This window comes from Columba livia, chromosome 1 (assembly GCF_036013475.1).
Source record: "Columba livia isolate bColLiv1 breed racing homer chromosome 1, bColLiv1.pat.W.v2, whole genome shotgun sequence".
Classification (NCBI taxonomy): domain Eukaryota; kingdom Metazoa; phylum Chordata; class Aves; order Columbiformes; family Columbidae; genus Columba; species Columba livia.
Window position 1 is genome coordinate 40540145 of NC_088602.1, and position 13214 is coordinate 40553358.

The window sequence follows — 13214 nt, forward strand, 5'->3', positions numbered from 1 at the left end:
CTTATTGAAAGCAGCTACTCTGCACATTTATCTAAAAGTGTGGTCCCTGTGACACCCTTAAAAAGCAGGATTTTGACCTCAAAATATGGAGGTACTGCCTGCACCAATGTAAAGGGAATCTACAGCAAATCTTGAAACATGTCAAACATCAGCTTTGGGACATATTTCCTTGTGCAAAACTTTGAATTCATGGATAATTTGGGTTGCCTGAGAGTCCAAACGAGGAAAAGGAGTGGCCTTTCCACTAGTGTTACAAAGATTCAGGGAGAACAAGGTCCTGCAGGGCTGGGAGGCTTAGGATTTGTTAATATGTATCACTTGCCCTGGATGCCTGGGAAGATTTTGCAGTCGAGCAAAGATAGGTAGAAATAGTGAACATTGCCATACATTTTTTTTGCAGCCAGAAGGTTGAAATGCCAATAGAATAAGACCGGGAACAAGCAGCCAGATCATATCAAAAGAAAAACATGCTTATTTCACACAATAGCAGAAATAAAAAGTAGTAAAGAAAGACATTTCACATCAGAGGTCGTCTCTCAGGTGAAGTTATTACTTTTTTTTCTTTTTTTTCATTCTCCAGTGGCAGTACACATACTCCTCATGGAAGCAGAGTGATCTGATTTGAAGAGGACGCATTGTTCTGCACTCCTATGCTCATCCTAGCTTTTTGATAATGATCATTGGGCTCTCCCAGGATGTCTAAAGGGGTCAGTTGTCCCCAGCAGTAGCAGTGGAGGTGCTGAGAGGTTTCTCAGCAGTAGGAATGTAGAGAGCTCCCTTTATACAGCTGTGTTGGTGTTTAAGGATGAGCTAGAAGAAGTAAGGGAGATCCTACCACGTGTGACAAATTGCCACCTACACCACAGCCCTCTGCAGTAGAAGCTCATGTACCAAACAGTCTATTGTAGGCTTACCAAGTGGGGAATAATACGACATAACAACTCTATGTAATGGTAAAGAAAGTTGTAGACAGTCCTTTCTTCCCATATTACCTATGCTTGTTCCTACATAAGGCTAAAAAGCAAGCTGAGGACACTCTTACTCGGTTCATAGTGCTCAGCCTGATCTTCAGAATATCTGTTTTCTGGAATGCTAATATTGTGATCTAGCTCTCACCATTTTCCACTTAGGAAGAGATGAAGTTATTCCCAGTCACTTGCAACTCAGGCTCAGATGTTCTGGTTTGAGGATAGGAATCTGTTTGATTTTACCCAGTGAACACGTTGATGAAGCCAGCATTTGCCTAAGTCCATGAGCAGCTTGTTGGATAGAGATGTGTTATGAATGTGCAGAGCTTACTTTGTAAGCACTGAAAAAACATTAAAACTCATGGATGTCAAACATTAATTTTAGTGCTGATGGGAAGACGTAGTACTGAAGTATAATTGGGTGCTGTGTGGTAGATCTGCAACTACATGCCATGATTTAGGCAGTCAGTCTTTCTAGGTTAAGATCACTGTTCCTCTTTACTCCTCTATGTAAAGTAATTGTTGGTTACACAGCAGGATTACTTGGGGGCATATAAGTTTAAGGATTTTACAATGTCTCTGATTGACATATACTTTCATCCTTACTTGGTGTAATGACTGCTGACATGAAAACTGCTGCTTAAGCTAATCTGTCTCCCACTGAAAACAAAGAGAGGTTTTAACACAGAGACTTTTGCAGAAAACAAAACAAAACACAAAAGCAAAAAAAACACCAAACGACCACTTTCAAGAAAACAAACAAACAAAACACCAAAAAGCAATATGTTGTTTCACAAAATTTTTGCTGCCACCTATTTACTTTTGCAAAATAGCGGGTCTACAACCTCAGGAACTGATTAGAGGCTGCCTACCACACACAAAAAAATGAAGAATGCAAGAAAAGGGCAATGAATTCAGAATAGCTCCCTGTGCCCATGGCCTAATGTCATGTTAATTATAGAATAATCACGATGCCATAAACATTTAAAATACAAAAACACTTTCATAAGTGGCGGCTCTCGGTATTCAACAGATTCAGCAGCAATCAGTCCATGGTAAAGCCAGCCAGACTGTTGGAAACTAGTCAGAAAATGATATTTTGGTAGCTGCATATCATGAAACATGCAGTTTCATTCTCATTTCTGTTTGTTTTTGTTTTCCACTTCTTTTGGTTGGCAGTTGGTTGGTTTATTGGTTCAAATACTCAAAAGAATCAATGGTCATTAAACAGAATTTCTGTAATTTTGGAGATGTACAGACTGAGACCTCATAAATCAGTACTATCCCTTTGAAATCATCCATGTCTACTCCCAGTGTTAATGCAGTTGTAATCATAATTATGCAATTGTTCTGGACTAAAGAATTACAAAGTTTGTGATTGGAAGCTTATTATAAATAGTATCCATGCATTTGATATTCTAAAAATGCAGTGGAACTCAATTTCTTTATACTTCACATACGAGAACCATATAGTTACTGAATTCAGATTTCTGTAGAATTATTGCTTGTAACTTTATTTGGATTAGCCTTTAGCATGGTAAGTGAACCATACATAGTAGGGCATCCAAAGAAAATGCAGTATTAGCAACATACTTCCTTGCAGCTATGTGTTTTACAAAAACAAAACAAAACAAAACAAAACAAAACAAAACAAAACAACAACAAAAACAAAAACAACAACAACACAAAACAAAAAAAAAATCACTTTTTTTTCCCTATTTTTTATTTATTTTTGTGTAACCAGACAGTGCTCATATTAGCTTCAGTCTCTCTCTTGCTGTTCTGTTTTTAGATTTTCATGTTTTTAATATTAGTGATGAGTAATTTGATATGGTAGAGTATCCAGAGACAGCTGTCAGCTGAAAAGTTTGAAAAAGGTTCTGCACTCTGATATTCCATAAAACAGAGAGGTAGTGTGTCTAAACTCAGGAGTGAAAAGTTTCTTTCTGGGGGTCTTCAAAAATAGCTGTTTGCATGTGAGGGAACTTGAGGTTATTTTAAAAGTTTGGTCCACTATGCACCTAAAATTAAGGAGACCTACCTAAGATTGAATTCTCTCCAGATCCATGTATCCAGAGGCTGCTCATGTTTCAAATGGTTTTCAGAATGAGGTTTAGACCCACCATGAGGCATAACTGTTCAGGTTTTCTTTTGATGTTGTTCCTAAAGAAGGAAACAAATGGTGTGTTGCTGAATCGGTCAGCATCAGTAAGTAGGTAGTTCTTGCTGAATGAATACATCATTGTGAATTTTGCTTTCACAACACAGTACAGTATTTTGTGTGAATAAAACAATGGTCTTTATGTGGCTGCCTCCTGTTCTTTTTCACTTTTCTCTTGGGGGTTTAACACCACATGGTGGACAGAAATTATGCATTATCTTTATTAATAATGTAGAAGCAACTTTCTATTGAAGATAGTTTAAGTGTCCTAGGAGTACAAGATCACGCAGTAAAAGCACAGGCTTATTCCATTCCCTGTGGTAAATAATACTCCTGAAAACAAAACAAAAGTAAAAAAAAAAAAAAATACAAACACTGTAAACAGAATTCAAACTTTCTCTTCCCGAATGGAAACAAACTGTAAGCTGGCATTATAAAATATACAAAGAAATATACATGCAAATTTGAAGAACACTCTCTTGAAACAATATCCTTGCCCAGTACTAAGAAGGATCTAATGCTTGTTACCTAGTGATTAAGCAGTGACTTGCAATAGAAAAAAATATATAATTAATTTTTCTATTAGTGTAATACAGGATTTCTGGTTTTATAAGACTGAAGATCTTTAATCTTACATTGGGTTAATTTAAGTAACAGATAAAAGCACAAACATCTTCACAACCCAGAGCTTTCTCCAAAATGTTGCACATGAAAAGAAATCCACTGATCATTTTATGACGTTAAACCTGCATCTTTATCAACTGTGCGTTTATGCAGGGCTGGGGGGTGGGTAGAAGTGTCAGAGTTGTTTATCAGGACTGTAATCCTTTGTGTATTGGCCCTTTTCTTTTCCCCTCTGTTAGATCTGGCAAAATAAAATTTCTTATTCGTTTAGGCTTACGGGTTATTTGCAAGCTGTCTGTAGCTAATCTGTCTGAAGGGATTGAGTGCACCCTTGGTAAATTTGCAGATGACACCAAATTGGGTGGGAGTGTTGACCTGCTGGGGGTAGGAAGGCCATACAGAGGGATCTGGACCAGCTGGATTGTTGGGCTGAGGCCAGTTGTACGAGGTTTAACAAGGCCAAGTGCTGGGTCCTGCACTTGGGTCATAAAAACCCCAGGCAGCACTACAGGCCCAGGAGAGAGTGGGTGGAAAGTTGCCTGGCAAAAACAGATCTTGGATTGTTGATCGACAGCCAGCTGAATATGAGCCAGCGGTGTGCCCAGGTGGACAAAAAGACAAAGAGCATCCTGGCTTGTATGAGAAACAGTATGGCCAGAAGGACTAGAGAATTGATTGTGACACTGTACTTGGCACTGGTGAGGCCCCGCCTTGAATTCTGTGTTCAGTTTTGGACCTCTCATCATAAGAACATTGAAATACTAGAGAGAGTGTAGAGGAGGGCAATGAAGCTGGTGAGGGGCTGGGAGCAGAAATCTTATGAGGAGAGGTTGAGGAAGCTGGGGCTATCTAGCCTGGAGAAAAGGAGGTTGAGGGGAGACCTTATTGCCGTCTACAACTACCTGAAAGGAGATTGTAGCATGGAGGGTGTTGGTCTCTTCTCCCAAGCAGTGATAAGACAAGAGGAAATGGCTTCAAGTTGCATCAGGGGAGGTTTAGATTTGGTATTAGGAAAAATTCTTCCTGGAAAGGGTTGTCAGGTGTTGGAACAGGCTGCCCAGGGAAGTGGTGGAGTCACCATCCCTGGCGGTGTTTAAAAGGCATTTAGATGAGCTTCTCAGGGACAGGGTTTGGTGCTAGAGTTAGGTTAGGTTATGGTTGGACTCAATGATCCTGAGGGTCTCTTCCAACTGAAACAATTCTACGATTCTATGATTCTAATGATTTTAGAAGCATTTGATATTAAAAATTCACTAACCAAATTAAGTGCTTGGTTACTGAAATTGCATGGTATTTTTTCTGGTCTCTATATACATGTGGAAGGCAGAAGAGCAATGTTTCAAAAAAATTCTTCTTAGAAGGAATGTGAATACCAAATTAAAGAAATTCAACAAGCAGTACAGACTTGCCATAATTCTGGATACCCCATTTTCACAAGAAAGTAGTGTTAAATGTGATGTGTGTACACAAATCTGTACAGACAGGAAGGTTATTTTTATGGTGTTACAGAGATATGAAGACTGAGAACACATTGTGAAGGGCTTTCATAATATTTTTTCCCCTCAAATTCAAACTTACTCTTTACATTGCATTTTTACTTCTTCCCTAACACATACGACTTTCTGTTATGCCCTCCCATTCCTGCCTTTCTGCTACACTCCTTCTCCTGTTCTCTATTGGGGAAGTAATAAGGTAAATACCCACCTTTTCTATTAACACCCATACGACAAAATGTCTAAAATGTCTGTGAAGTTGAGGACCACACAGATCCCACTTTCAGCTCCTTACCTGAAAGAAATAAAAGAATGCCTCTCTATACAGGGAAGAATCTTGTATGGAATATTACAGTGAATGAAAGGAAAGCAGAAGATGCCTTTCCTTTGAAGGAGGTTGAGGGGACACCTTATTGCTGTCTGCAGCACATTTAAATGCTGGTGAAATACTGTTTCTTTGAAATAATCAAGAAAATTCCCATTGGATACGATTATAACTAATGGTTAGCAAAAACAGCTCCAAGTTTTATCAACAATAAACATTTGAGCTCCTTAAAGAGGTACACATTCTAGTTGATCCTCTCTACAAAAAAAAAAATGGAAGCTGACTATGAAATGTGTAAAAACACTCTTTAATGTATAAGATTTCTGACTCATCTTTTGCTAAATCAGCTGTTCTAAACATTGTATTCTGAGTGCAGAGTCTCTTCCTTTCTCGTTTGAGACTTAATGGTTAAAGATATTTACCTGAGAAATGAAGAATGTTGGTTCACTTATGACAGCTACAGTAAGCAAACCCTATGTACTGTATTGTGCATTTATTTTATGCCTGACTTAAAGTACATTCGTCATCCTAATTTCACTTGTGAATAAAGGCAAAAAGACATTTAAAAGCCATTGGGACATTCAGAGTTACATGAAAAAATATTATCTCAGTTTTCCTTTAAATATTGACCATATGCAAGAAGATAGTAAACACATAAAAAGACACATTCTTAAAACTCAGATCACTAATAAATATTGTTATAGGTATATATTTAGACAAGAAAAGAAACAGTTATAATTCCCGTACAGTACTTACCCATTTTAACATTATCACATGGTTGTACAAACAGGATTATAACAAGCAAAAGAAAGCACTTTATTTAATGAATAAATAATTAAAAGCATTGGTGAGGGTAGTCTTAAGAGTATGCTGCTTCATACAGTTTAAAGTACATCAAACAACAAAATCCATAGTCCCAAAATTCCATTAAATAATACTGAGTAATTATGTGATTGATAATATTTAAGTATATGTATATATATATAATCTATATATATATGTGTATAATCATATCATTATGAGTAATTAAGGTATCTATTTACATGCCATGCAATATTAGAATATGTTGCAATACCTAGGCACAACAGGTGGATTTTAGAATGACTGTGGTAAAAAAAAAAAAAAAAAAAAAGAAAAGAAAAAAAAGAAACCAAAAAACCCAAAACAATCAAAAGCAACCAACCAAAAACCAAACAAACTTATTTTTGAAAATGAGGGACAATACTTTCAGTTCTTTCTTTTCATAATATTCAGTGAGAATTTGACATTCTTTCTGGTAGTTAAAGACATACTTTTTCTGTTGTATAATTAGGTAGCAGTAGAAACTTAAAACTTTAGTTAAAGTCATGAGACACCACAGTTAGGGAAAGCATTCTAGCTCCAAAACTTAGCACATGACACACATGTCTATGATATTCTTCTTTTTGTAGACCCAGTCCTGTGAAATGCTGAGCTTCTCCTACAAGAGGATGCTTACTGCTGTGTTCTAAAGAAATTAAGTTCACTCACTGTCTCAAAAGAGCTGCACAGTATTTGGCAGGACGGGTGTACGTATCAGCACATATTTTTCATTAGTGTCAAGTGAAGCTCTGTGTCTGTATCAATTAAAAAAGGTTCTAACCCTCCTTTTATTAGCATTAATTTCAATTTGTAAATAAACTACACTATGTCTTAGAAACCTGGAAATTACAAATTTGCTTCTTCTCAAGCATTGTGTAGTCCACTGCATACTAAAAGGACTTGATATGCCTATTAGTAATTATGGGACAGATCCTGGCATTTTACTCAATAAGAGATTCAATAAAACCTAAAGGATCAGAATCCGGACCTCTGTGTCACAATCTTACTATGCACAACTTGTTGAAAACAGAGTATAAAATGGGGTCTCACAAGAAAAATAGTTTATGATATAAGAAGCTGTGTTAAATAAGGCATTATATTTCAGAGAAGACAGACTGGAAAAAAATCAATCCACTCAAGTAGTGTGTGAAAAAGCTTATCTTACAATTTTACAAGGAAGCATCTACCAATAAGAGGTATTTTTGTAACAAGAGGAAAAGTAAAAAGTGGTTTTGGATTATGGGGTAATTATATTTGATGGATGTGTTCACTAAGGTCATCAACAGTGCAAGTTAAGAAAATGAATATTTGAGTTAGACCTTAACTGTTCATAATATATTGAGCTGATTCACACCTCTGGGTGATGTTGTATACTGTTTTCTGTATACTGAAACACTTTGCTGTGCTCTAGAATTGGTCTCCATGTCAAAGTTTTTCATCACGGCAGCAAGGACTGCAGGCACATAAATTAAATAAGGTCCAGACTTCGGAACACGATTCTGCTGAAGAAGTATATTAAACAGGAAAGAATTGAGCATCCAGAGATACTTCATTGTTTTCACTGCCTGTAATGGCACATGTGAGCACAGGGAGTGTAGAGAGCTCTCACTGCTTGTTTTACATCACATCAAGGATACATGCCATAAGAAATTTCGCCAGCTGAATCAGGTAAATATTTTGTGGTCATAAGAAATAGTCATCACAGACTACTTATTCTTCTGACTGAACTGGATATAGAATCATAGAATCTTAGAATCATTTTGGTTGGAAAAGACCTTTAAGATTATCAGGTCCAACTGCTAACCTAGCACAGCAGTGCTCTTATGCCAACATGAATACTTTCATAACCTTTTCTGAAGTATCAGATGCTACTCCCTAAGGGTATTAGCCCCTACACCCATGCCATTTGCCTTGAGTCCCATGGGTCCCAGAACATCACCTGTTGCCATGTCCTATTGTTCTCACTGTGTCCTTCTCTTTCATCAAAGCTACTAGTGCCTCTCTTTCTTCAAAACACCATAAGATCAAACTTCTAATCAATGTTGTGATCTTCTTTTACCTACTTGTTTGTTTTCTCATGTCAGCTACATCAGTCTTTATCACTCCCATTCTTTCCTCTCACACAGATAATGCATCTCCTGCTTTTATGCCATTGATGTATCCAAAGCTTCCTGAGTTTCTCCATCAGAGTTTAGTCTACTCCATGCTCAAGTCATTAAAATTCTTTCTGATCATGGTTCCTATTAATAACTTGATACAAGGTAATAATCACATTAAGCAAGTAATGTGAATATAATTTTCTTTATGACTATTTGTTAAAAGCGATGTATATTTCTGCATCCTACTTAATTCTGTTCCATGCATAATATTTCTTTCTCTGCCTTTTGACAGTTTCTTAGGAAAGAGTCCTGACTGCTCCCTTTAGTAAGAGTTGGCACAGCATAGGTTTAAGTAGGACTAAATAAATATATCTGTATGCTTTTCATTTTCCACTTGGACAAAGAACTTTTGTCAGTGACAGTAAAAATAAAGGACTATTGAAGAAACCTTTGGCTTATCTTTTTAGCAGTCCTTCAAATATGGGCATTAAGAAATAAATAAATAAAGGACACTCATTCTTTCTAGCTGAAAAAAAAATTCTAGAACTGACATCAGAGTGGCATCCATATCACACCAAGATAACAATAATTTTAAGCAATCTTTAGCTTCAAGCTAGTAAACTTGAGTAGTCACCAATATTCATCAGCCTTTCTCATTCTGGGCAGTGGGATTTTAAAATATATCTTCAAAGCTCCTCATTGGACATGTGACTGAATTCCTGCCAGGATTTAATTTTTTTATTTATTTTTTTATTTTTTAGAGAGCAGTACTAGTATTACTGATTGGACAAACCAAATTGTTGTGAATGAATGGGCACTTACTAGACAGGTTTAGAGAGAAATCCAGATTCCATGGAGGTCTCTGGAAAACATTATTTTGTCTTAAATGGGATTATGATACAGTACTCAGTACTGCAGATATTTCCTTCCTTCCTTCCTTCCTTCCTTCCTTCCTTCCTTCCTTCCTTCCTTCCTTCCTTCCTTCCTTCCTTCCTTCTTTCTTTCCTTCCTCCCTCCCTCCCTCTTTTCTCTCCTTCTTTCTCTCCTGTATTTTTTTTAATAAATATTTCAAAGTTCAGTAAGGCCTGAAGAATCTAAAATTACTCTGAGTTTGAGAAAATGAGATGAGAAAATTTTCACCTGCTGGAAATCTAAATCATATTTGTTTGACCTCTTCTTGCAAAGGTTGATGACATCAAGAAGTATTGAAGGTTGGAAGATAATATAGCTCTTTTTGTAGCAATAGTCACACCATTTTCTTCTTGTTTATGATGGATTTTTTTTTCAAATATATTCTGTTTATCAAGGTACTTATAATTTAACACAGTGCTATTTGGGTTCTCAAATAATGATGTTATTTCTGGTTTTAAAACTCAGCATGTTCAATAATAGTTTACTTTTATTAATATGTCTTTATCAAGGTTATTGGGCTTTATTTTGTTTGTTTGTTTGTTTTACTTTCCTGCAACAAAAGTGATTATATAACCACACACATGTTCCTCATAAGAAAGTATTTAATGTATTTTGACATGGCTACTCTCAAAAGAAAGACTGAGGTGTAGTAAGTGCTGACTTTTCTCTATGCTACCACTGCACTGTTACAAAGACTCATTCCAGGAGGCTTATTACATGTGCTTAAGTATGCCTAACAAATTTGGGCTAGATTCTGTCACCTTTGTGCCAAATAACACTTTACCCAATTCAAATAACTCACTTTGACTAAGTTCCTATTTACCATAGGAATGACAGAATATGGCCCTCAGACTGTATCATTAGTTGTATATTCCATATTTATCTGTATGAATGAAATGGACCGTGATATGCTTAGAAATATAAATGGAAATTCAGAATGAAATAAAGAAACAAACCAACCAACAACAACTGAAAAAAAGAGAAATGAATAGGAATAAAGTCCCTTAGGCGCCTGCCCAAGAACTAACACAACACAATCAGGAATTCAGAACATTTATTGCAAGAGCTGGATAACTAAATAACGTTGAACTGGCAAAGCAGTAACAAGGATAACTGGTTAGATATTTATTCTGTCAAAGTCATCAAACACCCCTCACAAACTGACATAAGTACTGCAATAAGCAATGCACCCCTAGCCCATTTTTATGCCTGTTATAGTGTGGAGGGGGGGGAAAAAAAAAGTAGGGGGAAAAAAAAAAAGTGAATTGCTATGTACAAAATAATAAAGAAGAAGAAAAAAGAAGCTTGTGTTTTTGGTAAGAATAAAATCACCTCCAGATTAGCTAAGTTTGTTACTTTAAGACTGTTTCGCTGTGGCATAAGTAACTTTTGCTTTTTTCTGTAAGGACTTTTCTTTTATTCCTTTTTTTTTTTTTTCTTTTTTTTTTTTTTTTTTAACATGCTATTTATTTGTGTAAATCATCTGTCATGCCTTACCAAAAGCCATCTAGAAATGTTTGGATTTGGATTTGCTTTGCGTGCAACTTAGATCTTATTAACATTAGGAGTCACTCTGCTGGTTTGACTGAGGTGACTTGATACTGGTACCTGCCAGGCATTGACCAACTATGATAACAAACAGTTAAACAGCAATAATTAGAGATTTAACCCTTTAATTCCCCCAACTAGCCTACCAGGAGAATGCTCTGTTACATCATAAAGGCACAACACATTAAATATTCTGTGGCTATGGTCTAAAAACACTTGTGTTACTACAACATTAACGCAGATGAAGATCAACACAAACGCTGCTGTTTCAGCAATACAAACTGTCTTAGGTATAGACACACACCTGCCCAATTGGTTAAACATGCTTATTGTATTTTGCTCCTGTAGAATTTCCTCTGTATATTCCAGTTCGATGTGAGCTGACAGACTGCAGCTAATTTGATCAGGGATTCCAACTGAACGGCTTTCCCTCTCACCCACTACCACAAATTTAAATTCTTCTTTTGTTTTACAGTTTCCTTGTTTTATGAAACATAATGTAAGTTTAAGAAAAAAAAAATAAAAAAGGCTAATTTTTTTAAGCCCTTACACAAGCACTTTCATTTTTTTCGTATATATTAAAAAAAAAAAAGAAAAAAATAAAAAAAAAGAGGAAGAAATTCTACCTGAATGCTGGCATTATTTGCTACTACATAGAAAGATTTTCTTTTTTTGCTTTTTTCTTTTCTATAAGAAACCTTCCTTTCCATGACATAACCTCTTTTTTTACTTTTAACACAACGGTTTTGAGTTCCTTGGAACATTGTGTGTCAGACAGACCACTAACACAGAAACACCACCACTGAAAATAAAAGCAAAACAACAGGAAACAAATGAAGGAAAGTAAAAAGCAACTGTGAAACACAGAAATGTGCTACAGTATCTTTTCAAGTGAACATTATAAGTACACAAAAATTTTAAGCAATAATTGTTTCTATTTACAAGTATTTGAACACTGTTTGACTTATAAGTGTCCACTAACATTGTTAATAGCACAATAGGTTTAATGTTTACAGTTTCATTTGTTTTGTTTGCAACATGATCTCAAGTATAGCAGTCCCAGCATAGATCAATGACAATAAAAGCACAATTTTCTAACTGGATATGTTTTCCAATCATTGTAATCCACTGAACTTTCTTGCTCTCTTACTCTCCCAATGCATCTTCTGTTTTTCATAGCAGCAGTCCAGGGTCAAAAAACAAACAAACAAAAAGGGTGTTTGCAAACTGGAGAGATCTCTGCAGATTTAACAAAACCACACAACTAGCAGAAACACTCTTTCATGTTGCAGGACATCATACCTTCCACGGTGCTAACTTAAAGATATGCATATCTCTGCTAGGTGAAGCATAGTTCTAGAGGTCTACTCAGTACATAAAGCTCTGACACACACACAGTATTAGCAAGTCTAAGTAGGCTAAAGTCATTGGTCCAAAGTAACCATTTCTTATAGCTGGTGCTCCTTTGGACTCTCAACAGCTCCTTGGGCCTGTTTATAAGACTTCAAGTTGGCCAGAGGGATGTCAGTCATGTGGTTGCCAGTGTTGAAATGGCCCTCACTGGAACCATACTGCTTTCGGTCACTGAACTGGTTTCTGTTGCTATCTTCTTTCCAGGTCCTGGTCAATGTGTGTCCGTTAACTAGTTTGTCCTTCTTAACCCATTCTTTCTGAGGTGCAAAGGTGGAGAGAGGAGACTTTGGCTGTTGGTATGGGCCCAAGCTGGGAGGCATCCAACAGTTGTCTGAGTGACCCAAAACCAGGCATTCTTGAGTACACATCTCCGTAGCTTCAGCTAATCCTCGTGGCCCAAGAGGCCCATCTGTAGAAGAAAAATAAACAGAAAGAGGGAGAAAGAAAAAAAAAAAAGACATAATATTAAATTGTGATATTTGGCATTAAATGTATACATACACCTCCTGAGAAAATTATCAATGATTCTGCAACAAAACATTGTTCTGGTAGTTCCTAGATACATTTTCATTCTGTTAGAGAGTAGTTACTCCCTGTATATGCTACCTGCATAGTTTCTAAAAGTGGAAATACAATTCAGTTATCCCGAAGTTATCATTCTCATATCCTGATGTGAATAAACTTGAATTATTTTTTTCAGTCACAGTAAGAAAGTGGAGCTAGCTAGGTGAAAATGTTCAAGGAAGTAAACATACCCTTGCAGATTCTGAGTGAGATTAATGCTGCTTGTAAAGACCTACAGTTTGGATGGGTTCTCTTCGACTTTCAACT

The 13214-nt window shown here is 36.4% G+C and overlaps 1 protein-coding gene across 4 annotated transcripts in view; it reads right to left on the reverse strand.

Moving 5' to 3' along the window:
* Positions 1–10831: 10831 nt before the first annotated feature.
* PCDH9 (protocadherin 9) overlaps positions 10832–13214 on the reverse strand; it is a 676092-nt gene continuing 673709 nt past the window's right edge. For all 4 annotated transcript variants that reach the window (XM_065055272.1, XM_021286757.2, XM_065055271.1 and 1 more), the window contains one exon: positions 10832–12792. In XM_065055272.1, the coding sequence (XP_064911344.1) occupies positions 12419–12792 (374 nt within the window). In that variant the 3' untranslated portion in view covers positions 10832–12418. The remainder of the gene's footprint in view (positions 12793–13214) is intronic.